This window comes from Haliaeetus albicilla, chromosome 12, assembly GCF_947461875.1.
Source record: "Haliaeetus albicilla chromosome 12, bHalAlb1.1, whole genome shotgun sequence".
NCBI classification, from domain to species: Eukaryota; Metazoa; Chordata; class Aves; order Accipitriformes; family Accipitridae; genus Haliaeetus; species Haliaeetus albicilla.
In genome coordinates this window covers 33,587,310-33,615,239 of record NC_091494.1, presented here as the reverse complement: position 1 = coordinate 33,615,239, position 27,930 = coordinate 33,587,310, and the positions used below count along the sequence as shown (strand labels likewise).

The 27,930-nt window shown below is 43.5% G+C and overlaps 2 protein-coding genes across 2 annotated transcripts in view; one reads left to right on the top strand and one right to left on the bottom strand.

Moving 5' to 3' along the window:
- The first annotated feature begins 82 nt into the window (after nt 1–82).
- On the top strand, nt 83–27,930 carry LOC138688139 (urotensin-2 receptor-like). The gene is made up of 2 exons (XM_069798933.1): nt 83–1,291; nt 25,891–27,930. Exon 1 carries the CDS (start codon nt 134–136, stop codon nt 1,238–1,240), a length of 1,107 nt encoding a protein of 368 aa, XP_069655034.1. The 5' UTR covers nt 83–133; the 3' UTR covers nt 1,241–1,291; nt 25,891–27,930.
- Nucleotides 23,224–27,930, bottom strand: part of OGFOD3 (2-oxoglutarate and iron dependent oxygenase domain containing 3) — a 47,577-nt gene continuing 42,870 nt past the window's right edge. Inside the window, exon 9 of the mRNA XM_069798934.1 lies at nt 23,224–26,072. Coding sequence (XP_069655035.1) covers nt 25,936–26,072 — 137 coding nt within the window. The 3' untranslated portion in view covers nt 23,224–25,935. The remainder of the gene's footprint in view (nt 26,073–27,930) is intronic.

Below are 27,930 nucleotides of genomic sequence, written 5' to 3'. Positions count from 1 at the left end.
GGGGGGGGCGGTGGCAGCCCTTCCCCCGAGGGCAGCCCGGTACCGCCCTGCCTCCCGCGGGGGGCGGAGCGGCCGCCGGCGGGGCCGGGAGCTGCGGGGCCGGTGCGAGGCTGCGGGGCCGCCGCCGCCGCCCATGGAGCCCAACGGGACGGCGGCGGCGGGGGGCAACGCTTCGGCGGCGGGGGCGGAGGGGGGCGGCGGCGGTCCCCCCGGGGGAGGCCCCCTGCTCATCCCGTCGGCCTTCGGGACGGTGCTGTCGGTGATGTACGTGGCCGGGGTGGTGGGCAACGTGTACACGCTGGTGGTGATGTGCCACTCGGCGCGCTGCGCGGCCCCCATGTACAGCTCCATCGTCAGCCTGGCCCTGGCAGACCTGCTCTACCTCTCCACCATCCCCTTCATCGTCTGCACCTACCTGGCCCAGGACTGGTACTTCGGGGACCTGGGGTGCCGCATCCTGCTCAGCCTGGACCTGCTCACCATGCACGCCAGCATCTTCACCCTCACCCTCATGTGCACCGAGCGCTACCTGGCCGTCACCCGGCCCTTGGACACCCTGAAGCGGTCGCGCGGCTACCGGAAGGTGACGGCGGGGGCCGTCTGGTCGGTCTCGCTGCTCCTTACCCTGCCCATGATGCTGATGGTCACCCTGACCGAGGGGGGCAAGGCGGAGGGCAAGGTGAAGAGGATGTGCGCGCCCACCTGGAGCGTGGATGCCTACCGGACCTACCTGACGGTGCTCTTCAGCACCAGCATCATGGCCCCGGGAATCATCATCGGCTTCCTCTACACGCGCCTGGCCAGGACCTACCTGGAGTCCCAGAGGAACCCCCCCCACAAGGAGAAGAGCAAGAGGTCCCCCCGGCAGAAGGTCCTCATCATGATTTTCAGCATCGTGCTGGTCTTCTGGGCCTGCTTCCTGCCGTTTTGGATCTGGCAGCTGGTGCGACTCTACAGCAGCTCCCTGCAGCTCACCACCCAAACCCAAAAGTGCATTAACTACCTGGTGACCTGCCTGACCTACAGCAACAGCTGCATCAACCCCTTCCTCTACACCCTGCTCACCAAAAACTACCGGGAATACCTGCGCAACAGGCACCGCAACTTCTACAGGTTCACATCGTCCTTTCGCAAGAGGGGCTCCAACCTGCAGTGCTCCTGGGGACGGTCCACGTCCTCCAGCAACCAGTATGACTACAGCTCGGAGGCCGTGGGCATGGCCACGCTGAAGGACAAGTGAGGAAGAGGAAGCGCTCCGGAGACACCAGGACCAGCAGAGCGTCTGGCCAAGGTAGGGCTTTGGGAGCCCTTAGCCCTGAAGGGTCCTAAAAACTGATTTCTGGCGGTCACTCTAGTTAGGGGCAAGAAGTTGCGTGAACCCAAGCACTAGGAGGTGCGTCTGAATTTCCCTCTGGCTTAGGGCTGTCAGGAGGGTCCTGCCGGGAGCCAGCAGCCGTGCGGGACAAATCCTTCAGGGTTTGGGGTGCGGAAGATGAGGTGGATACTTTGTTCGGTTCAGCCACAAACTCTTTTCACACTTTGCTGAGTTTTGCCCAGCTCCAGCTCTGCACTGTTTCTCCTGTATGGTTTCTCAGTGCTATCTTCAGGCTACAGCTGGGTCAGATCTGCAAAAGTCTGAGATTGCCCTGGTATTGCTTAATTCAGCTGCCAGCCTTGGGTTTGCCCTATATGTTACCATTGTCTGTTTCGTTTCTAGAGCGTGTAAGGAGACCTTTAAGCCCCTTTTCCTATTTCCTGTTACATTAGAGTGCACTACGGTTTCATCAAGCTTAAAGTCTCTATTTTAAAATTCATTGCAGCAGCACTTCGAACTCCAAGCATTCAAAAACCACAAGGTAAGCTGTCAGAAACCACAGGATTATCTAAAAAAAGCGTGTAATTTTTTAAGGGTTCTACCTAAGGTGATTCGAGTTTGCCACTGACTATTTTTTTTAAAGCTGGTCCCTTTCTCAACAGTCAACAGGGCTTGAAAAACTGAGAATTTACCTTGGAAAGAAAGAAAAATGCTTTATAATCCTATCACTCAAAGACCTAAGGCTCTAAGAAAAATGACTGAATCCTGTATCATGAGACTCATCATAAAAGGGACAAATTTATTCATGACATGTAATCAAAAGCATTTTGCCTCAATGTATTCTGCTCATTTTCTCCCCACCTAGCGTCTCATAGTAAACCTTCACCACAGACAGTAGAGATGCCTGTAAGCACCTAAACAACTGTAAAACCCCAGTTTATACAATGAATGCTGTTAAAAAAAATGGACCATCATCAGGTTTCCCCTCGCATGGTCTCTTCACCCAGCTCAGGGGGGTGTATTTACCAGGAGAGAGGCTGTCGTTCCGAGCTGTTCTCTGAAGAGCTCATGTACGTGGGCATGAAGTTGGGTTCAATATTCCTCTTTCCTGTTCTGGGACAGACTCTGGGGATAAGTAAAGCACGATACAAGTTGTATAAACTATTGTCAGCAGCTATTGATGCCCAGGGACTTCTGAAAGAGCAGGCAGTTGCTTAAGGAACAGTCATTTCCACTTCCTTATGGCATACTCCAACCCCCATCTGCTCGAGGGGAGTCCCACTCCAGCCCTGCAGTGTTACTGGGTTCCCGTGTCCTTGGGTGATCCTCTTATGTCACATGCCAAACCTTAGGGTATGTTTGTGCTAAAGCAGAGACACGAAGTGTCGACACCCCAGCCAAGGACTGGGAGCAGAGAACACAGCACAGCAACATGCTGGCTTTTATGCACTTAACTAACAGCGGAAAAATAAACCCTTCAGGGCACATGTTGGATGAAGACCAGGGAAGCACGTTCCTGTGCCGAGAGTTGGGCATTCTTCTTATAGATGCAGTTATTGGGGTGCTTTTCAGGGAGAGGGAAATAAGAAACTCACCTTAGAATTGCTTGTATTGATTTTAACTGCAGAACTGTCTTTGAAATGCTGATGACCACTTTGTCATGCTCCAGTATTGTGAAGGCTACCAAGCTGGGCAGTGTAAATAGACCTAATGGTGCACATTTCCTTGTGAAATAGGGGGACTAACACACAGTTCATGTTGGGAATTGGCAGGGAGAGCGGTCTTCAACAGTTTTTAGGAACAACTTTTCAGGAACTAATTCATTTTTTAATTATTCATTCTGAAGTCATTGTTACTTTTCCTTTGCTTCCCATTTCCGAGGCTGGAAGTCACTCCCATAGAAGAATAACAAAGATAAGACTTAATTCAAAAGGCGGTGTGGGAAGGTTGGAGTACGTGCGTCATCTGCGAGGTGTGCTGTGCCGTCCTGCTCTCAGGAGCATAGCGGTATGGCCAGACGGATATCCTGGCAGAGCCAAGCATGGCTGCACCCCTTCCAGGGGTTGAACATGCCATTTGCCCACCTCTGAGGAAAAAAAAAAAATTTCTTATGGCTACAGAAAGAAAAACCCACCCTGATTTGGATCCTGATGCGACACAGTGCTGTTGTGTCTTGATTTCCATTGCTTGGCCTGAGGAGAAGGTCCTTGGAAGGCCACTTACCCACCACAGCTTTACAAGGCTGCTATAGGATGGATGATTACGATGTACGAAATAGTTGCAAGGTACAGTGTATATCTATTAACAGGTATGTAAGGGGAAGCAGATGATGGAAGAGCTGTATAGGTGTCAAAAAGAGTATTAGGGAATACACTTTCTGCTTTAAAAAACCACACATTAAAACATCTAAAGCCAAACAGTCTAAAAACATAGTTATTAATGAAGGGGAAGCTGAAAAGGACTCATGCCTAGGAAAAAAGGGATGAAAATGCAGAGCAGATAAGATCTCCACTTGTAACCTAGTATGGGGACGAGCACACAGAAGGGTTGGATTTGGGCTATGCTTCCCGAGATGCCCTGTCAGTCCCCAGAAGGGATTCTGCTATTCTGCTCAGCATCACAAACGGTGCATAGGGGATGTGCTTTCTGTGCCACATCGTCAGAGCATTAAACATCAAAGGGTTGATGGAGGAGCATCCAGATGAAAGGCAAAATATTGGAAATTTGTCACTCATCAGGTTTTTCAACCAGTATGTGCTTCAGCTTGGTCCCATCCCAGTGCTACTCCTCTCTCCCATCAGGCTCTGACAAACCTGTACGAGGTTACTCTAGCAAGAGAACCAGTAAATTTGATGATGCCCACAAAGCATGTCATTGGGGCAGAGGAGAGCCTGTGTAACAAGGAAAACTGGCCAGCAATCAGAAGATGCCGTTGTGTGTGATGAATGACGGCTATTCAGCAGCGCAGGAGGCACGACATGGAGCAGACCTTTGCAAACACAACTCCTCGGGAGCCTCTTGTACTCCCGGGGATCAGAGCTCCATTTAAAAGATGAATTACATCAACAACATCCCTGTTATTGTCCCATCGGACCAGTTAAACTGCCAAAAGTCAGAAGGTTTGACCCACTTCATAAATACCCGCAAGAGCAGATGTTTTAACCGAGTTCCTCTTGTCTGTGATTGGGCAATCCTTGACTCTTCTGGGTGTGCTCGTGTTTTGGAAATGGGACGCAGTCTTCATGTATCTTCCTTTAGCAACAAAACCAAATTGGTAGTTATCTTTGGAAGGTGATTGCTGCTGCCTGTCTATAGCAGAGAGTCCTGTCTGGGGCTGACACAACCTTTAAGTTACCCATAAGGGGTACCTTTGCATGCAGCTCACCCGGAGTATTTTGGGGAGGGTGTTGGTTTGGATTTGGTAGGATCTCGGTATTTATAAGCACATCTGCCTGTGTGCAGGCCACGCAAAACTGCTCTAAAGCAGCTCAGGCTGTTTCCTGTGTGAGGGAGAGGTATTACCTGTCCTCAACACTGAAAAGAATGAGTCAGGACTCGCAAAATCGTGAGATTAAAACCACATCTTGTTTCCACAACCACAGAGGCTACAAAAGCATATGAAAGTTGAGAGGAAGTGAGAGGCAACACATAAACAGAATCTGGATGATGGGACTTTGCAAACTCTGCATATCTTGTCACTTATGGTAAATCTGAAGCATCTCAGGCCAGGGCTGAAGTAACAACAGGAAAGTCAGTCGGGCTGTACCTGAGCAAAATGTGGTGATTTCCTTGAAAACAATTTTACTTTGGCTATTCTCCTACGTTCCAAGAAGGCAAGCAATGTGTACTCTGGGATCACTTCTCATACCCAAATCATTGTAATCCTGTGGTTCTTAATGTTTTGGGGTTTTTATTATAAATGAAATTTTGCTGCAGGTTTAGTGACACAGCTAGTTCTCCAGCAAAATGGGAATTTTAGGAAAGGCAACAGCATTTTTCTTGCTGAGCCAGAGGTTGTCACTGCAGAACTCCATACATGCTTTACAAGAAAGAATAGTTTAATCACTAGAAAATCTTGTCCAACACCCCTTAGAGTTTATGTTTTTATGACTGAAAAAAAAAAAAAAATCAACCCAGACTGTGAAAGATATGCAGTTTCATCCCGAGTCCTTTTTCCTTGCTTTAATCTAAGGTAGTATCTAGCTGCTGCAGCAATGGCAATTTTTCCACTTTGACTTGCAAAGAGAAAACAGCAGTCCTTTGTGGGACAAGTAAGAATGGTTGTTTTCACCAGACACAGGAGAATCCATTTGAACCTTACTGAATTTTTGCAGACTTTGCCTTCAGTCACACATTTTTTTAATCATCTTTCTCTCTACTTTTCTAAACCAAATTTGCAATAAATGCTCAAAAGCCCCATGTCACAATTTAATCATGAATGTGAGCAAATCATTAACTTTTTAACTCCTATTTTAGTAGTCATTTTTGGTGCAGAGTGTGTGATTGAATAACAAGGAAGCCAGTGCAATAGAGGTGATTTTATGAGCATTTTCTACCTTGCATGCTACAAAATGCACCGCCTGCTGCCCAGTTGCATTAACTGAGGAGAACAGGCAGGATGGTTAAGTTCATAATCTGTTCCCCCATCAGCACAATGAGAAGAGAAAGTGCACAAACCTCCTGTCCGAACCCAGCCCTCAAGCCTTGGGAGCAGATAACGGAGCACCTGAGAAATCCTAAAAGGCAGCCCCTGAAAGTCAGACATCCTCACCAGGAAATCTGGCCAGTTTGGGGATGCTCAGCTCCTATCGTCGTATTTGTGAGTCCCTCCGGTGGCAGCAGCAATCTTCCATCCTGAGGTCTTGGGGAAGAAAATTGGCTTTTTATTTTAGGCTTTAAAATGTAGTGGTTGCACAGAATCAGGGCACAACCTGCCTATATAATAGCATTTAATTTCTTTAAAGTATAATGTTACTACACTTCTGAAGGGGAAAAGCCTGTTGTGAAGAGAAAGCCTGCTTCCAAGTGCTAACTTTCCCCTCCCACATTTCTTTCTATGCCGAACCCAGACTAACTTTATTCCTGTCATTTTGCACAGCATCCTCGCTGCCAGCACCCACAGAAACACCCAGAGCCAGTGACTAACTACAGTTTAGCCTAGCTGGGGTTTTTTTGCCTTATAATATTGGTTGTTGCTGTTGGTTTGAAGTTTTTCTGGGGAATAGGAGAGACGTGGAGTTAATTGCTGTGGCTTCTAAGAAATATATTGCTTTGTCTTCAAAATAGTAGTTGCAGCTTCACAGGATGTAAGTACCCTTTAAACTTATTGTTATTATCATTATACAAGCTTTTTTGCCCTTGTTTGGGAATGTATCTAAAACACAGCAGAGAGAAAGGATGCGTCAGTTGGTAGCAAAGTATCGGGGGGTTGGATGGCCCAGGTTGAGTTTTGTGAAAGCAGACGGAGGAGTTCACTGCCGGCTCGCTTGGCCAAACCTCTAGGATGCAACAAGCTTCTGTCAGACACCCAACACTGAAAGAAATTATTGAGATATATTAAAACCCTAAATGGGATATATATTAAGATTTTTTTTTAAATTATCAAGATTTCTGCTCAGGAATCCAGCTTTCTGCCCACACCGAGTTTCTACTGTGGTGTCTATCACTTTTGGGGGAGACTAACTTCATCTTAGCAGGTTTCAAATGGTCAAAACTGAGCTTTGTGATCTGTGGTCCCAACTAGAGCCATCTTGTCCCCAAAGAAAAAGTTCCCAATGGGATATACCAAAGCAACATTGCTGCAACATCTTCCTTTTCTTCCCCGCCCAAGAAAGGGACAATGAAAAGAGGAAAGGGAGAAATGAATCCTGAAGAATTCTTCTGGCAGTTGGGCTCTACTTTTCTGGTTCTTTCCAGTTATAATTTAAATGAAACATTTTTGTAAACACTAGGAATGCTTCTACAGTGAGAAATACAGTGAAGAAGTAAGAGGCATTTGTTGAATTTATTAGAGAAGGCTGAACTTCAACATTGCAGAAGATCCTACCCAAACCCCTCCATCAAGATATCTGGAGAGAAAGTAGTAAATAAGCTTGTGCAAAATCAAACCATCCAGCAATATCAGCCGTGCTTGGCAGAGGATACAGTTCTAAAACCAAAGCGGTGCTAATGCTGGAGAAGTAAAATCTGCTAAGTTTGTTTCAGCTTGTTTAGGCCAGTGTCTCTCTGAGATATTGTTAGCCTTTCCTTGTGCATTCCCGTTAGGATATTGAATTCAGCTCCTGAATTCTTAACTCAAACCAAACACGATTTCATCCAAACAAAGCAAGGGAGATTCCTGAAGCTAAATGTGGTGGGTCCATAAACACAGCCTTTTGGAGAGAGTTACCACTTTATATATGCACTCCTGGAAACCTCACCAGGGACGTCCATCAAATTCATGACACTTCTGTGCCTTTTTTTTTTTTTTTTTTAAATATCAGCTTGACATTTGAGAACCACAAGGCTGGCTCTTCCAAGAAGCCTCCCAGGAAAAGGCACTACATAGCAGTTTTCAGGCTGCATTGAACTTATTGGTCAAAAATCTGGAAGGATGGAGAAGGTAAATTAACTGTAATGTAGCAATGCTGAAAAGGTGAGAGACAGCGGCACTCTTGAAGACACATGTAGAGGAGGACATCTAAACTTTCAGGGACATGCAGGTCCCACCAGACAAGCTGCGCACGGCAGTAGGCAGTACCAGGTTCTGTGCTGAGCTCCTGCAGCATCCTCCCTTTGGGGAGCATGGGCTGAGGGCCAGCTCCCAGCATCACACTACTCAAAACCCCAGTAATCCCACAGGTATAAATTGAGTTTCTGCTTTTTCTTTGTAATATTTGTTTTTTCTTTCATTTAACACTGTAGAAGGGAATATTTTACAGGAACGACATTATTATAAAATCAGCTGGAGCCCTAGTTACCTCTAGCCACCACATTTTGAAAGCAGCTTTCTGCCCCTGGGCAGTGTTCAGATTAAGGAGCGATAGCAGGACTGACTACACAGGGAGTCTGCAGCACCCGCCTGCATCATGCCTCGTGGCGGCAGCGGTTATCTAATCCCACTCAAGTGTATATATTTATCTTCCTTCACATCATCTGCTGGTGGGGACTCACAGGCCATTCATCCCAAAAGCACTAGTGCTGTTGATAAGTAACCCAGGCAGGCTTTAGAGCAAGATAGCTAATAAAATCCAGAAGAGATTTACAAGGGTTTTGATGTCGGAGATGCCTATTGAGGCAGCACTCACCATCAGAGCTGAAGAGAAAGATTAACTTAAATGGGGCGAGGTCACAAGTCCTGGCTTCTCGTAGAAAATCACCACTGACTTGCACTGTGACCTCGGGGAAGTCGCTTATTCTTGTGCCGCTGTTCATTAACTGCCTAGAAAACAGCAATGCTATTTCCATCATCGGCACAAGTGCTTTAAAATGTCACTGATGTGCGTGAAATGTTTTGAGATCCTTGGTGAGAGGTGCTACGTACGGAAGTGAAAAGGTCTCCTTGTAGGGATAACTTAGGGTTCAGGTTAGCTATTAATGCTCGAACAGAGGAAGTGTTTGTGTACCAAAACTCCACCATTTTTGATTACAGCAGCCAGTCGGTGAAGATGATCATGTAGCCCACAGCAATGGCAGCTGTGCTCGGCTGGCTTCGCTGGGAACACGGCTGAAATGAGTCTTTTGATAAAAGCATCATCATTTCAGTGCATCAATACCCTCTCTAAAGCCCCTCCTTGGGTGAGAAACAATAGCAGGAGACATAGTAGAGAAGCAAAATCTCTTCTTTACCTCCTGGCAGCCTCTTCTTCCCCACGTTATGGGTTGGGAGCACTGGGGTCAGTGAAGGTAAAGGCAGCGCATTGCTCCCAGGCAAAGCCTGTGCTGCAGCCTGCTCCAACGGCAGGATCTGGGTGCAGAGGAGGCTGAGTAGAAAGAGTTATCCCTAACACTCATCACTGATTGCTAAACACAGCAGAGCTTCCCTGTCATTTTGGTGTTGGCATCTTTTTAGAATGATTAAATCTGTCGAGGAACTTCTGCCTGCCTGAGGCACAGCACAATTAATTCCCAACAACAGAAGCAGAGGAAGTAGCAACTGAGTAACTTTGCTCAGCTGTTTTCATTTGTTTGTTTCTTTGAATACAAAGGCAAGTTTATTATGGCAAACACCTCTCAAGCTTCAAAGCACCGCCTCTGTCTTTGCAGCAGGTTCTCTTAGGCAGGATGAGAAAGTGAAGCTCCACAGCCTACAGTGCCCAGTGTTAGGAGAAAAGCTCCTTGCAGATCTGGCTTAAAGCGGGGGGTGGGAGTGGAACACAGCGGAGGGATGGGGACAGAGCTGGAGCATCACTTGGTCTTTTACCTCCATCAATCATAAGTTAATATATTCTTCAGCAGGCACTGCGTGCCCTTGGTATTCAGTATCTCTCTCTGTTACTGAGAAGAAAAAACTTGTAAGAAGTCTTGGGTTTAGTCCAATAAAAGACAAAAAAACCCTGTAAATCTGTAACTTCACAGCCTTGGGAAACTGTTTGTGTGTCCCCCAATTCAAGTCCTCATGTTCACAGCCCCAGAGGGGCCCCGTGGAAGCAGGACGAGAGGGTCCTCGGGCGTGGGGAGAAAGGCTCCGACAGCTACGCTGCCTCCAGAATGCAAGAGTGAAATCGTTAATGTGGCACACTGAATTACTCATTAATTTGAATGAGAGCACAGACAAATTGCTTTAGGCTGAGAGGAGGCTTAGGAAGGCAATACTACATCAGCTTCATGCTACCTCTAATAATAAGACTTTATACCTGGTGTGAAAATAGGACGGAGAAGAGATGGGCACCCCGAGGGGGCTCAAGCACCTGTCCAGGCACTGGCGCCTGCCGGAGACTTACAGTTTCTTGAAATCTCACCTCCTGTCAGGATCTCAGTGCAGAACCAGTGCTCGATCTGACAGCCACATGCCCCCTTCGAGACGCAGCCAAGACCCAGCTTGACTTCCTTGCAAGTCCTCCTCTCTTCTTGCCCTGTTTACTGGGCTCGCAAGCAAACCCAGTATGGGAGTCTCCGAACTCCGCTACAAGCACTACGCCCTCGCGGTGCAGGGAAAGAAGTTACAGAGGCAGCCTGGAGCAACGGGAGCGGGATGTCTCTGCCACTCCGAGAGCATCAGGGCATAGTAAGAAAGGGAAGCTCGCTGGCACGAGCTCGTTAGCTTAGATCTCAAAAAAAAAAGCATCAAAGCAGCATCTTAATAGGCATTTTTTGTCTTCTGTCACATTCTTCAGTAAATGTTTATCTCCAAGAGCGCCGAGGCGTGTGTTTCAGACTCAGTCTGTGGAGGGTCTATGTATAATTACAGGCTTCATCCCAGGACCTGCCTAATGACTGTGCATTCCCATCATTCTCCATAGACGGAATCTCCTGCCCACATTGAAGAGAGCTTTTGCGGAAAGATCATGGATCAAACGTGACTGTTTAGCTTATTGTGCAGTAGAAATGCGCTTGGTTTTAGCATGTTGCTGTCTTTGGTGCTCTTATTTTAATGTTATGCTTTTTTTTTTTTTTTTCTGTTTCTGCATGTTCTGTCCTTTCTTTGCGTTACACTTCCTTCTCAGCAACAAGTTGCACCCTCTCCCAGGGACTCTGCTTCCACCCTCGCTTTGCTCCATAGCTAAAACCACCACTGTCAGATTCTGTAACAAAGCCTTTGGGGAAATTTCATACCTCTTGAATTTCAAATCTGTTGTTTCAGGTTGCCCGCAGAGAAGGCAGAAGTCTCTGCTGATTTCCACAACCTAATCAGAAAGCAGGCATGTTTCTACAAGTGTGACTGCTATAAGCAAATCCTTCAACTACATTAGAGAAGTTACATCTGCATAGCTAGGAGCATAATTTGACAAGGGTTTCCTTTACTGTTGCTCCATCTTAAACCTCCTCTGTCCCCTCACTTGGGCTGGTACATCTGTTTTTTGCAGGCTTGTGGTTTTAAAGGATTAAGCTGTTTTAATTTGTAGGGTTGTTTGATTTTTTTTTTTTCCCCCCCCAATCAAGCCAAAAATAATTATTCTTGTCCCAAGCAGATTCACCATTCACGCCCAGGCAGCTAAACCAATACAACTGATGGGCCGTGAAAAGAAGTGCTCGTGAAATGACATCTTCAAATCGCTTTTAAAAATAATGGGGGAAAAGCTTCAATGCACTTGAGCTTGTTCTTGTTTAAATATCACTCAGACCAGTAAATGGCCGAATTCACCATCCGACTTCGTTTACCCTGCTGCAACTACAAATACCTCTAAGACTTGTGTTCTCAGATGATTTGGGCTTTACCTTCTGTTTTCTTCTTTCTGATTGGTGAGTAAGGCTGTAGCTTCCCTCTCTAGAGATGCACATTAGCTCCCGGGGAGGCTTTGCAAAGCCTTTCAAGGCAGAATAACCATCAGGAACCTTTGTATCTTTGCCAGAGCACCCACGAAAACATAGTACTGCAGCTTCGATCCACATTAATAATTTTTATGATGGATCTTCAGTCTGGAAGGGACTACACACTTACAGACTCAGCAGAGGGGAGCAGTTTTCCTTACGTTGGCTCTGAACCTGTGGGAGTTTTTTCCTGTTCAGTTTTCATTTGACTCACACTTCATGGACTTCATTTCCCAGCCGGCACATGAACAGCTGGTGGTTTCGAAGGCTGCCGTTGGCGAGGGCAGTGCCTGGAATGGATAGTAATTACTTGCTGAGCTCATTATAATTGTTTAGTTATTGAATAATTTGGAAAGGCAAGCAGGGGGAATATTTGGTTAATTAAGAGCTCGTTTAATCACTGCTAAATTTAGCCTTCCAAAGCAGTGCTTACCTTCCCTGGATTTGAAAACCTTTGCTTACCCACACTACCAGGGGAAAGCAGGAACACTTTCTCTCTAGTCTTTGACTCCAGTCATCAAGATGGCACTTGCTCTTCGCCTTGCGGTGTCACAGGTTTGGTCCTTAGTCCCTACTAGCTCTGACCCTCCCACGTTTGTCATGGGCATTAAGATCTCCCCGAAGCTGCCGTCAGTCTCCAGTGAGGTGTTTAATAAGAAACAACTCACCTGTAAGCACTCAGGCACTTTGGGGATCAAATTCTCATCCGATGAAGAAAAGACATTGCAAAGAGAATGGCTAAGTATGACTGTTTAATAAAGCCCAGTAAGTGCGAGCAGGAGAAAAGCTTAGAGCCTTTGTCATTTTTCTGGTACTGCTGATCTAACGCAGTTGCTGGGCATGTTTCTTCTGTTTAAGGTTTATGATAATTTAAGGCTTAGGAAGCACGTTTATCACCCAGAGGATGCTTTCTGGAGCCTAGACTAACTTCCAGGGGGTGTGGGGAGTCTGCAAGGCAGTGTTCAAGACAAAAAAGCATTTAAAGCTTATTGTCATCTCTACTGTTGCACCAAGACTGTCAACTATCTGTATGAGAATTCAGCAGGCTTGTAACTGAAAGGATTTTATTTGAGGACTTTTTGGGAGAGTTTTGAGGGTAGGACTTAAATGGGAGATAGCATTTGACTCAAGATGAGTACAACTTAATTTTAAACAATTAGTGAACAGATTTAAAACAATTATTTCACTTCGGGCTTTTATCCTTTGTCTTGGATTAATTTAACACGATATTCTTTATGCACAGTATCGGTCAGGTATAACTACCACTGTAGATATGCCTGTGGGATTTAGCTGTCAGCTGGCACATGCTAGTGAAAAACGTACCCTCCTCCCAGCATGGAAGTCAACTGCAGATGTTCGGAAAGGAGAAAAAAGAAAAAACAAAGCCTTGAAACCCTTGCTGACCACAGGCAGATTTACCCCCTTTGCACTTCCAAAGTGAAAAATGTTTCGAGCCTCCAAGAGCTAGCAACTCCTCTGATCCTGTCTGTAGTACACACAAAATAAAGAGGAGGAAGAGTCCGTACTGAACCTCATCCTTCACAGTATGCTTCAGAACAAAGTGAACTTTTTTTTTCTTTCAGGGAAAAGAGATTAGAATATGCCAGATCTTGTACGTCTGGAGACATACCGGTCTTTTACAAAGGCATCCATGAACTTAATGTATTTTGCTTTTAGTTTAAATGCTGCAAAAAAGGAAAACAATTTTTAAATGGGTTTTTCAGAGCAAACTCTGCAAGGTAAATTCTGCAAAACAGAAAAGCCATCAAAGCAGGTTTATTTTAAAATCTGACAAACTTGACAGCCTCCTTGCAGCACCATGGAGCCACGTCATTTCTGCAGTTACCCGTGGTTACAAAATTGTTGAATGAAATGGAATCCAAACCTGTTGAGGGTTGTAACTCTCAAACAGGCAGAACAAATGATCTGGAATGATAACTAGTCAAGTACTCCACTAGGTCCTTAATTGAATATTGTGCCAAACTGCTCCAAATTAATGAAGCTCATCCATTCTGAGTCTGGGCTGCTCAGATGAGGAAGTGCCCGGTGGGATCTGATTGATTTTAAATATTCCTTTTTTTTTTTTTTCCATAAGAGGACAAGGCATAAGGCAGCTCTTCAAGAGATCCTGTGACTTCAAGTAGAGAAGCATTACGGTATATTCTCTCCCTGCCCCCAAGGAAAAAGAATGAAGTTAACATATGGGCTAGAATTAGTGTTTTCTCTTCAGTTAGTAATTTCTTCTAAATTAATAAGGCCGAGACATCTACTTTAGCAAAATAATTAAACAGTACATCAATAAAGTAGCTGCCTTAAATCAGACAAGTGACTTTGCTTCATTCCCCACCTTAGTTTCATCAGCACTACATATATTATGCCCTGGAGGGTTAACATTTGTGTATTTGGGGCCACTTCCACTCCCAGGCAGTGATTTTTAGAAAGACCACGGCATGGCTGAGCTAAATACCAAGGAGGTGGTATTTAATCAAAGTGGTTCCTTAACTAAAGTTTTTCTAACTATTCTTCCTGAGACATCCTACTTTAAAGTAAGGCTTTATGCAAAACATTTCTGCAAATTAGCTTATCAAGCTCCAGAGGAGCCTTAAATTAAGGAAACAACAAAAAAAAAGAAAGAACTGTTTTAATCATTCAGTCTTGCCTTTGTGCTTTCTGGCACTTCCCGCTAAGCATCTCTCGGGTTTCTGCGGATGTATGCCACTGAGGCAGCCACACGCTGATTCCATTCCCCTAAGTTTTCTGCTGGATTTTAAAGGTACTGTGCTGGGAAAAGGATGATAGCAATGCTGTCAGGATCTTTTCTTCCTGCTAAGTGTCCCTGTCATAGCATCATTCTGTAGCACACCAGGGCAGCATGAATTTTCTGCCCCTCCTGTCAGCCTCCTTTCCTTAGTGGTACCCAAGAAACTACAAAAAGTCAACAGCTATAGAGTCCTGCCAACAAAGGATGGCTGGAGAAGTGCTGCTGCAAACGGATCTCAACTCTCAATACTGAGATGTCTGTGAAAAACTATTTGTCTCTTCTTGTGAAGGGATCCCACACTCTGCTGAAGTCCCTGGGCCATCAGTTAGTCTTACCTTTCCCCATCACGTGTACCCGCGTGGTATCAATCCCCATCAAGTGTCATTTGGGATGTTAGACTTTGCTGTTCAGCGCTCGCCATTACCCGGATTTAGCATTTGCTCCTTCTCAGCACCTCTTCAGCAGCAGCAGGTCTCACCCTTCCCATCAGCTGTAACATCTTGCCGAGTCCCACAAAAGAGCCCAAATATTATCTCCCATTTCCCCCACAGAGTCTTTTCTGCTGCCACCACCTCCTTAGAGTCTCCAGATCTGGCAGATGTGTCCTCCCCATCGCAGCTGCTGACTGCATTTTGGATTTGACAGCCAGAGCCAACCATCCAGCCCCCACCATACCCTGAACCTTCTCCTGGGGTGGTCTCTACCACCCACCTTGTGAGGGGCCAAGGGACACAAGGGTTTTCTTGGCTTCCTACGTGGGAGCACGTGCAGTCAGAATTCTTGTAAGCATTGGTTTTACTGCCTCTTCCCAACATAAGCTGGACAAATTGATGGAGTCCTGGCCCTGAGGATAAACACCATCTCTGCTGTTTAGAGTAACTGTCTCCTGAAAGGAGAAGCGTGCAGCTGAGCTGACACCCTTGCTGCTGGGGAGCTACATCGGGGTACGGGAGATGCCTGCAGGCTGGTGGCACCACCCCAGTGATCCAACGTGAACAGGAGCAGTCTGTAAGGAAAATTAAGGCTAGAAAAAGCCTGTGCAGTTAACTCGGGTACCATAACAACAGTCTTAAACTTATTTTGCAGAAATACAGAGGACTAGCAATCTTCACCTGAATCACTTGTAAAAATTCCTGCTGAGGGCTGGTTTAAGCCTGTGCCCAAATACAGAGGTTGGCTTTTAGTTGCAACACACTACTGTTGCAAAATCCTCGGTTTTATGGAGTTTTCATATTTCAGATTAGTTTCAGCTTTTTAGCTGTTTAGGAATGGTAAATCCCCATGTGGTTAGGAAGCATACTTGGCTATTATCTCTAAGAACTTACTTTAGTATCCTTTTGAAGGAGACTGGGATTAGATAAGCTCATGAAGTCAAGCATTCTTTCCACACCTGCATTCATCCCGACAAAATAATATTTCTCAATTTCAAGGCAGCTAATTTGGAAACAGATTTTACTTGTCACACTGATACAAACCTGAACTACTGGCATGCTACATGAATAAAGCTGGCTCAGATGTATACGTGCTGTCCTCACCTTTCAGGGCCTTGAACACAACTGGAAAATACTTGTCACCTAAGTGATACAGTCTAGTGTAGCGGACTACTCGGAATGCATTCAGCAAACATGCCATCACTATTACAGAACTAAAATCTTTTTAATTTAAAAGATTTTGCAATATCCCGGTCCTATTCCCACCTTTGTCTTTTCCATACCACAAACAAGCCCCTCACTAGTGCTTAGGAAGTAGCTATGGGTGCCTAGAGCAAGTAGTGACTGCAGCCTCAGGAGGCAGGTTAATAACCAAGCTGAGTCTTCTCCCCTGCTGCACGTCCATCCACTGCATGTTTGTCCACAGCTAGAAGGAAATATAACTAAGGTTCAATAACCCTGTTCAGCTGATGGGCAGGGGAGAGGCAGACAATGACATTTACTTTTTAAGTTAATTGATCCACTTAAGTCACTCCATTTGTTAAAAACAAGGCTTTAAGGCTCAAAGCTTTCTGGTTTTTTTTCAGTTCTGTCAAATGATCTAGTTAGAGGATACTACTGTTCCTTATGACCCGATATGTTTGTAACTTTAACACCTAAGCCCTTTTAAGTGTACACACAATTACAGTCCTATTACACCGACCACTCCAGGGGAGTCAGGTGAACAGCACAGCTACTGTCAAACACCTTCACTTCGGCCTCGCTCGGGATCCTGGAAATCACAAAGCTGGCCTGACCAGAGAACAGAATAATTAATTTAGACCTGAACATCTCAAAAGTATCTCCCTGTAGAATTCAGCTATGGAAAGGCTTTTGATTACTGCTCTTCCATGCATGCTTTATGGCTGAAGTATTTAATTTAAGGAGAAGGATTAGGAAGAGGACAGGTTTTAATGGCCTGCTGCAAAGCTGTGATGGGTTGACCCTGGCTGGACGCCAGGTGCCCACCAAAGCCGTTCTATCACTCCCCCATCCTCAGCTGGACAGGGAAGAGAAAAATATAACAAAAAATCTTGCGGGTCGAGATAAGGACAGGAGAGATCATTCACTAATTACCATCACGGGCGAAACAGACTCAGCTTAGGGAAAATTAGCTCAATTTATTACAAATCAGCCAGAGTAAGGTAAATGAGAAATAAAACGAAATCTCAGAACACCTTCCCTCCACCCCTCCCTTCTTCCCGGGCACAACTTCACTCCCGGATTTCTCCACCAAGCCCCCCCAGCGGCACAAGGGGGACAGGGATGGGGTTTACGGTCATCACATGTTATTTTCTGCCGCTTCACCTCCTCAGGGCGAGGGCTCATCACACTCTTCCCCTGCTCCAGCGTGGGGTCCCACCCACGGGAGACAGTCCTCCACGAACTTTCTCCAACGTGGGCCATTCCCACAGGCTGCAGTTCTTCACGAACTGCTCCAGCATGGGTCCTTTCCACGGTGTGCAGTCCTTCAGGAGCACGCTGCTCCAGCGTGGGTCCCCCACGGGGTCACAAGTCCTGCCAGAAACCCTGCTCCGTGGGCTCCTCTCTCCACAGATCCGCAGGTCCTGCCAGGAACCTGCTCCAGCGCAGGGTTCCCACGGGGTCACAGCCTCCTTCGGGAACCCACCTGCTCCGGCGTGGGGTCCTCCACGGGCTGCAGGTGGATATCTGCCCCACCGTGGACCTCCATGGGCTGTCGGGGGACAGCCTGCCTCACCAGGGTCTTCACCACGGGCTGCAGGGGAATCTTCGCTCCGGCGCCTGGAGCATCTCCTCCCCCTCCTTCTGCACTGACCTTGGTGTCCGCAGGCTTGTTTCTCTTACATGTTCTCACTCCTCTCTCCGGTGGCTATTTTCTCCCCGTCCCAACTTTTTTTCCTTCTTAAAAATGTTATCACAGAGGCGTTACCACTATCACTGATTGGCTCGGCCTTGGCCGGCGGCGGGTCCGTCTTAGAGCCGGCTGGTATGGGCTCGCTCTCGAACACAGGGGAAGCTTCCAGCAGCTTCTTACAGGAGCCACCCCTGTAACCCCCCCCCCGCTACCAAAACCTTGCCACATAAAACCAGTACAAAAGCCTAGATAAAAATCTTAGCTACAGAGTTGAAACGTGTTTACCTTGTATTGAAAGTGATAATTTTTGCAGCATGCTGGAATTCACTGACTCACAAGCCATCTGGAGGTGCTAAAAGCATTTAGAAAACAAAGTCAAGAGGTCTCAAGTTCCAGTTGTTGAGATGAAAATGCCAAGGCTCAAAGGTAGCAGGCAGTCAGCTGTGAAGATGGAAGACTTCAAGGCTCTTTGCAGGAAGAAATGTTACATGAGTGAGTGCCTTCACCACCTCCTGAGCTGTGTGCTTTCAGCTGGGCACTCTTCAAGATGAGAACAGCCTTCCTGAGAAATCCACGTGCATTCATTTGTGCCTGTGCTGAGGCAGAGAAGTGAGATTCTTCCTGCCTGCATGTGGTCTGAAGGGACGGAGATCTCCAACACAATGTGTGTGTAACTAGAGAGGGAAAATGAGATGGGAGAGGACTAGATTTCAAGATACTGTGCAAGCATGAAGAAGCAGAGTAGAAGTTCAATGGAGAGTACCAAGGAGCAGGTGCATATTCCCTACACCTCAAGTAACGGGTTACAAAATTAGTAAAACTTTGTTCTTTCTTATGGTTCCAAAACCCCCACATTTGAAACCTTTTTGGTTTTTTTCCAAGGGGAAAATTTCTGTATACTTTTGTATATTTATGAATTCGGTCTTAATTTCTTCTGGCATTATTTCCTATTTAGAAGTCTAAATTCTGCCTAGTACCAGAAAAGGTACAATAAACAGATGCTATACGTGGTGGACACCATTACCTAAAAAAGTCCCAGTTGATACACAAGATAAGTGCAGAAGAAAGGCTAATTTAATCATTTTTTAAATAGATGGATGCAGCATGACTTATTTTTGGCATACTCAACATACACTATTAATTCAAACAGAATACGGATAGGAGAAACAGCTTAAGTAAATGGTATTGTGGAAGAGATCCCATTGAAAGTTTTATGAAGGGTTTTAACGCCAAGAGCTTTTCTGGCTGAAAGCTTGCAGTTTCCAGTTGTTTGTCTGATCTTCTAATGAAACAATAAAGCAGACTGAAAAGGGGTGTGAAACATCAGTTCAACATTGATACGGACATTTCAGTGTGGGAAAATCTCCCATAGCTGCTCTCTGCCTAACACCATCTTAAATTTAACTTACCCCTCTGCTTGACTTACTTTCGTTGTATCTCTTCTTTCATACTAGTAAACAACAATGTATTTTGATCATATTCCTCCCTGTGGAAAGCAATGCCTTCCCAATGAATTTCTGGCTCCCATTAAAATAAAGAAACAAATGAGAAGAAACACATTTATGTTATAGTGAAGTAGAAATAATCCAAGTGCAAGATCCCTTTTCTCACTACTTTTGTGTTGAGAAGTGCAAGGACTAAATGGGCTTAGCGTTTGTCTGGTTTCACGGCAGCCTTTAAGTTTTGAATCACCCGGTAAAACATGGCCTTCTTTTTATGGGGTTATTCAATGAATCACACTTAAAACCCTAATATGCACAGAGAACTCCCAGAACATGTTTCCTCTTCAGTAACAGAAATCAGAAATAAAAACATTTGCCTGCTAGAGGGAATGGAAGAAACCACCATCCTGAGCCAATGTGTGCAAAATGACTCCATTAGGATCTGCCGTTGTTTATTCCCCCCAGATTTAATGGTCTGCCTGGCAAGTTAATATGCTGAGGGCGTCACCTCCAAGGCATGAATCCACCCAGAGACCTTACCCACGCAGCAAAAAGCAGTCTTAAAAGAAAATATCAAGATTTTTTTCTGCAGAGTCAGGAGCAAGGTGTCCAGGCATCTACATAAATGGCTTAATATAATTATATAAACTGAGGAATGAGAAAGAAAAATTCTCAAGGTGTCTGTCCAGAAGAATCATACCTCAGTAACGTAGTTGGCTTCTTGTTGTTGTTGTTGTTAACAAAAAAACAGGAAGGAAATCCATTTCTAAAATGAGCTCTCTGAGCACTGGATGTCTCTAAAAAGGAGTTTCCAGAAACAAGTAACATGAATGCTCCATAAATCTCAGCTTCTCTCTACAAATAAAATATTTCCTTCAAAAAGAGGCACTATGGTTTCAGGCATATGCTCCTTCTGTATTTCCATACCACTGAGCCTTCAACTTGAAGTCTCGGGTGGGGAACTCAGTGAAGTTCGTTATTAACCATATATCTGACCTGGCAGCTCACAGATTCAACCAGTCCAGACTCTGTGGACAGCCTCAGGATTATCCAGCAGTAAACCTAGATATTTTGAGGTTTTTGCTTTGTTTGGATGCATCTAAAGGTTACAAAGATAAAGGAGATGGTACCTCTAGGCTCCTTTATTGATTTCACAATAAGAACTATCCAAGCAAGGCATTTCTTGTTGTGATCCTGCAGTCTGATCTGCATGCATAGCATCCCGTTAGAGTCAATGAGAGTTCACAAAGGAGCAGCTCTACCAGCAGTTCCTTAATGCAAAACAGTCACTGCCAAAGAACAGCAAAAAACAAACAAACAAAAATTTCTCTAGTATCTGTTTCAAAATTCAGTACTCACTGTCCACAAGTTACCATGAAAGACAAGAATGCTCAACAGCAGGCAACATTGATCCCTACCTTGTCATTATTTCAGCTATATAGGAAAACAGCAAGATAGAAATAAGTATCTCTGAAATAAAGCGTGTTGTTTCAAGTATGGACAATGCCTGTAATGGAAGACAAATAAGAGAGTATTTGAAAAAATGAATGCTGAAGAATGAAAAAAAATCTCAAAATTGAGCAACACTTGACAGTTCCAGTACCTTTAGAAATTCTTCTTAAAGATTAATGTACTGCATGGACTAAAAATGTTATAGGGAAAAAGCTAGTTCCTTTTCAGTTCTAGCAAGCCAGTCTATGAATAAATAACGGCCTGAGCTTATATACCCTCTTCAATATATGCTACAGGTAAAAGCTTAAGTATGCTGGGACAGAATTGAGAGATTAAATAAGTGATTTGAGGGGAAGTGATGGACAGCATCAAAGAAAGATGTGCAGTTTGGAAATAGGACAGAGTTATTTTCCTTGGACAGTCCATCCTGAAAAGCTTTAGTACAAGCCACCAACACTCATATGGAAGATAAAGAGTGCCTACACAGATACTTTAGGGATAAACTGATGATCATTAAGAAAGAATTGACTGGCAGGTTTCAGTAAACATGAAAGTTCGCCTTCAGCTTCCTAAGAAGGTTTACAAAAACACAGACAAGGCAAAAGTATGCTATAGTTCTTCACAGTATTTTACAAGGAGCAATAGACACCACTTTACAAGGGCTCTCTTAGCCAGATTTCCTGAGAAGCCTGCCTTTCTGAACGAGGGTAAGATGATCGATGCATGCCAGAACCATCTGTGGTTCAGAAAGGAAATAACTCTTCTGCTGCTCTTGGAATGTTTGGTTGGATTTCCGCACAAGAGACTCCAGAGACAGGAGTTGGAATTTTTTTTCTTTTTTTTTTTTTTTCTTGGGGGAGGGAAGAGGAGGAAGGTGGTTGCTTGTATGTGTTTTTTTCCTCAAAGAGCCCTGACCTCCAGCAACATTTCCTGGTTTTATTCCTAGAATTTAGGCAAGACGGAAATACTGCATAAAGCTACACATCAGCATGTTAGAGAGATCTAATTCACATGTAAACACTGTGTAAGGGTATCTGGATGTAGAAGGAATGTGAGGAACTCTATATTAAAAACAAAGCCATCTTTATTCACTGGGGAAAGGAAAGCTATAAAGGAGAAATTCAAATGTACTAAGAATTGCAATTGAAGAAACAACAAAACCAGATTTTCTTGACAATATAGTCATTATCAATGCCATTTCAGCTACACTTTTATTGTAATGTGCACATCGTTATGTGCTACAGCCTCAGAAAGTACCCTGTTGATCTAATAAATAAAAATAAATACAACATGAAGCAAAATTTCTGCTATAAATCCAAACTGAAGTAAATAGAGTATCCTGGTACACATCTCTGGACTTGAAGTTCATTAAGATGGAGCTTACAATATTTCAGTTGGACAATCCATATTCAGGAAAATCTCAACATAAATGTACCTTTTCCAAACCTTCAGTTGATTTCTGGGGAATTAAAAACCACAATGATTCCACAACTGCTTACACAATGAAAATTTTATATATGAGAAAGGCCAAAAAGTCCACCCCGAGTTCCTAGAACCATGTGATAGGAGATAAAAAAATCAAAATAAAATGCATGCTAAATGATTGAAAGCTAGGTTTACACTGAAAACCTAATCTGATCACATACCTGTTAATTTTACAAAAGTTCCTGATATTCCCCAAAACCTCTGAATGGAAAGATAGTTTTAGAAGTAGTACAATTTCACAGAAGTCCTCAGGAAGCTTCACTCAGTCTCTTAGTAGGGATTCAAACTCTGGCTTGCTCTCCTGATGTATTTTCTATTTCACCCTGGGACTTTTCACACAGGCAGGCTTTACCTTTCCTTACAAATATTTTTCTTTCAAAATACAAATCAACATTCCCAAATACTTATAACAAGTATGCTTTCAGGTACAAGGCTGTAAATTTAATGTCAGCACTTAGCCCCAGTTCACACTGAACACGTACTGACCTTTCTTTACTTTCTTCGAACCACAAGGGCTCTTTACAAAGGTTCTCACACAACTGGGAAACATCAAGCCAAATTCTGCCATCACCATGTGTTCAATTAAGAGCACTTGTCTGCAGCAGTTTGGCATCAGATTTATGCTAGTTTAACAGAGCAAATCCTGTCCTTGGCATAATCAAGAGTTCTAAGAAAGAGAACTGCATTTCCCAGTAGCAACAGGCAGGCTGAACCTGAAAGAGAACAGACTTTAATTACTGTATTTCAGATTCAGAATTATCTGTCAAGAACTGGGAAGAGATACCCTTAATAAAAAGTTATTCAGGGTATTTAAGTGGACTAAAATAAATTAAGCCAAGTTTATTTCTAATAATCACTGAATTCTGCAGATTGCCTTCTGCCCCAGGAACATCAGCCTTTCTGCAATTACTGTTTTCCTGCTGGAGGCTATGTTCAGAATCTTTGAGATTGCACTGTACTTCCTCATTTGCTATTTAATTTCTTCATAGATCTAGATACTGCTTTTAGTAGTCTGGATATTGAAGCTTGGTCAGTACTGAAACATACAGCATACTGAATTATTATACTTCTTTCAAAGGAAGAATTCTTTTACTAGGTACCATGCACAAGTTTTTCCACAAATTATATTTGACAGGTTTGGTCATCATATTGAACACATTACTGAAGCTTAAAAACTCCAAAACACAAATACCAACTTGATTTTATTTCTGAATGACAGTCAATTCATAGCATAAGATATGCATTGTGTTCAGGAGATGCTACAATACACAGGATCTTCAAAAGATGAAAATCCAAAAGGAGATTAGCTGAGCTTTCCCCCATGGTCCAGTATGACCCTGTAGAGCAGTATTTTACAGAGGGCAGCTCTGAAAGTGGCATTTTCATTTAGTGCAACTCAAAGCCTGCATGACAGATGCAAGTAACTAACGCTTTTTAAAAAGCAGCAAAGCAATTTATATGACAGTGTTGCAGAGCAGTGATGGGACTTAGAGTGAAGTAGGAATTTTGGAACATAGGACCTTAACCTGGAGAATCCCAACCTAAATCTACACAGGTCCATTCATATTTAGATTCCACGGCTATCAGGTGTCTTTGTGGAAAAGTCCATACATTTAAATCTCAAGGTGATGTTAGGAATCAAGTTTTAAGCCAGTAAAGCAGTTGCTGGTGATCTTGGTCTGCCTTCACATAGACTTACAACTTGGGTGTAATGCAAATGTCTTGGAATTAACAGGCTTTGAGACAAGTATTTAGATATGGAACCCAACTAACTTTATTATTCCTAGCATCCAGCCATTTTAACAATTCTTCCTTGTTAGCACGGACAAGGAAGCCCTTTTCAAGTTTGAGAACAAAGAAATGAAATTACAGAAGACCAATCTCGCTGGTGTGCCAAATGAGAACAATCACAATAGAACAAGTCCAAGTGTCCTGTCATCATTCCTATTTATATGGATTTTCGGTGTAATCCTCCCCAATACTTATTATTTCCATAAAAGGGTAGACTAAAAAGTAAAAACTGTATACATAATAAACAAATTAAAAAAAAAAAAATCAAAGCACATTCCCAGATTTTCAAAGTGTTTCACACAAATTATATAGACTACTAGTAAAACAAATCAACGTGTTTGCTTCCTAATTTTTTTCCCCTCAATCAAATTCTATTTTCCTACCGTTCACTTACTGATGCGCCAACCCATAAAAATCTTTGACTGTAATAAGAAAGTAAGGTAATTGGCAAGATTATGCATTTAGATGTTATTTTATCGGTACTGCAATGCAATCATCCCCTCTTCTCTTAAGTCCTTGCAATTTATTATTCAAGGACACCACAGACTAATGGTCCTAGTTAACAGAAAGAAGTCTTCATACTAAGCTGAGAAAGAGAAGTCCAGTAAGAGCTATTGAGACTTTCTGAAGCAGATAAAACATTGTTTTGAACAAGATAAAACACAGTATTTCACAACATAAGATTCGCAGTTGTGTCAACAATAACAAAAAACCCAAGCTTCCTCCAACTTGGTCTTAAGATTTCATGTAGGCCCAATAAATAGATATTTTCAAAGTGTTTTACAACAAAGCCCTAACTTGAGACCATATCAATTTAAAGTACAGGTGGACACCAGTTTCCCTCATCAGACCCCACATGGCACAGTCCACTGGTCCATGGAGTTTTGTTACCCAGCCTTCCAAGCAGCAAGCCAGGGTTCACAGGATTGAGTTGGAGGCAGCCAGAACTGGCAGACGGAAAACCACAATAAAACTAGGGTTTTTTTCTCAGCTGTGCCCCTCCCAAACCACACTGCCCTACCTGGGAATTAGGTAATGATGAATGCTCAGATGAATCCAGAGGACTGTCTGAATACCTCTGCCCAGCTCTCCTTTTTAATATTTACTTAATGTACAGGGTTACATGGTCAAACCATCTCCATAAAGAGCTCTTAATAACCCTAACACCAGGCTTCCAGCCAGGAGACTGATCATTTTCATTAAGACCCAAAGAAAACAAGATGAGTTGGGAATGCTGCATTCTGATCAAAGGTATCTAATGCAGTGACATTCCCTAGCACAAAGCATTTGCAATTCAAAAGCAATAGGCTTTCTAGCCAGCCAGAGAATTGTATTTCTGATTTTGTATTAACTAGTCCCTGTTCGTAGCAGAAAATATCTCTGTAGTAATTCAATAAAAAAAGTTCAAGTAAGTCCCAGTAGTCAAACCACATGTGTATTGCCCGCTAATGCCCATGCTAAGGAGAATACATTTGTCTCAACAGAAGGTATGTTCAGAAGAATAACACTCATCTTGCTCTATTAACTTAAGTCAAACTTTCTACATTGCATTAGTAACTGAAGAGACTAAATAAAGAGGTAACAGCAGCATGGGGAGTCATATCAAGACATGGTCCAAAAGATTGTATCTTTTAAACTGAAGAATTAAAAAAAAATTTTAAAAAAAGAGCCTACTCTGGAACTCTTCTTTGTAGCCTATTCCTTTAGGACATGAAGACAAACCATTTTCAGAATACGCCAAATTTTAGATGGTCTTTAAGGCACCATTTGCAACATTTATGGAAAAGGACGTGAAAACAAAGTGTATTGCAATATATTAATACAGCTGGGAAAGTCTAATTGAATGTGAGGTTGTAAGAGTTATCTCCCTTTTTCTTCTCCTTTTGCAGGGCTTCTCTCATTCCATTTGACCTCATGTTCCATCCCCAGAGGAATTACATCAAGACTGGATCCCCAATGCCATGGTCTGGGTTGCACGTAAAGGAGATGGTGACGGCATAGCGAGTGCCCCAGTGAACCTTTTCTACCCGATGAAGGTTCTCTGATCCAGAGGTGAAAAAGGAAACCCGGCCTGTAAAGACAAAATATATTTAATCAGTGACATGGAGTTTGCCACTTGGCTATCAGCTCCCTGCACAGTTTTGCTGTTGTCTCAGTCCAGCTGTTCCCTAGCTACCTGAGAGCCCGTAGGTCAAAGACAAACTGTTATGAGCTTATGCTGCACTCTGACAGCTTTATGTACTGTTTAAAACGTACGTTAATCCTTTGTGCTACAAAGCTGGAGACATAATTCCACCGTAACTCATAGTTTATAAAAGGCAGGAGGAAGCCAAGAACATTTGAAGCCAGTTCTTAGTTGCCTCAATTAAAAAAAGGAAAAAAGCAACTCTACTGACTGTCAGCAAAGTGTATTGATTTCCTCCCTGCTCCCCTTCTAGTCTGGGCTCTAATTTTAGACCAAAGAAGGAGGAAGTACTACAAAGGTGGCCAAAAGTCTTCAGTGAAAAAAATGCTCAGCAGGTTTACAAACAGCTGTGGCAGCTTATCAGCATTATACCCAGTATTTGCTATAGCTTTTTGCGTGCAGTCTGATCACTCACTGTTGAGCCAGGTTAGAAAGTTAGGTATCAGTCATATACAAATTAATTTTCCTTATAAGGAATGACTCCATCAATGCATTGGCTTGGAAATTGTTGCAAGTGCTTACTCCTGTGCTTCATCCTGTCCAAGCTTTGACCACCACCTTGCCTTAGGGTTCTCCAAGCCTTAAGTGGCATCAAGGTGAAATGCAGTTACTTTGATAATGACAGTGGAGATACATTAGCATCCCACTTGATTAAACAGCAGAATGGAGCTCTCTGCACTTTCACATTATTAAACTGTTCTGAGAATGTAAAAGTTTGATGTTGGCATGTAACTCAGAACTGACGCAACTCTGTAGGACTGCTGAAGTTCTCCTGAGAAAGCTAGTAATACTCATGCACAACTGTTTTATCCCAATGGCATGTGGTTTTCCTACTCAGGCTTTTTTTCCATTGTTCAAGTTAGATTAAAGTTTTTAAAGAGCTTATCATAGGGAACTCATATTGACAATCTAACTCTGCCTGGGACTCATTCACAATCAGGCAAAATGAAACACTTGGATGCCTACTTAAAATCTGAACAACAAGATAAACTATTCCAACCATTACACAATCTCCACCACAGAACTGGGCACCAGACACATAGCTGGTTTTCTCTTCTAAAAGTGATCCAAAAGATCCAGAAGTTATTTTGCTTACATACTCCTAAACAGCACACATGGGAGATTTGAACAAAACTAGACTGGCCTTATAGAGCTTGGTTTACTCACTAATCTCTGAAGTCTATTTAAGTAGCCTCTGTGTCCCTTGCATGTTCAGTTGCAGTTCACATTTAATCTTTCATAGTTCACAGAGTCTTTCATAACTGCCAAGCAGAAGTCATATCATACTTTTCTCTGCCTGTGGCTGCACATTAATAATTGGTAAAGCTATATATAAAGAATAGATTTGTTCATATGCACAGCTCATTTACACCTTGATGTCCTGCTTTTCTGGATGAAAGACTAAATGAAGGCAATGCACTCCTATCCTACAAGTGTTGCAATGAACAGCACTACCCTCAAGAATTTCATACAAAGTCCCTGTGCCATGAATTTTTTTTTTCTTTTAAATCTTATTTCAACATCATTCACATACTTTATTATCAATCCCTCACCTACTCGCCCAAAGCTTTGCCTTAAACTGATTTTCAAGCTTTTTTGTTTGATCTCTTATTAGAAGTAGTAGTAAATGGAGTTAGACAAGTTTCAGTGTATTAAGGCAGTTAAACTGGATTTTTTTTGGCTATACAGAATGTCTTTTAATTTCTTTCTTTAATAAATATGTCTTCATATATATGGTATCTTA

What these genes read in the sequence shown, in the direction of transcription:
- LOC138688139 (XM_069798933.1), top strand. Translation starts at nt 134, where the DNA reads ATGGAGCCCAACGGGACGGCGGCGGCGGGGGGCAACGCTTCGGCGGCG.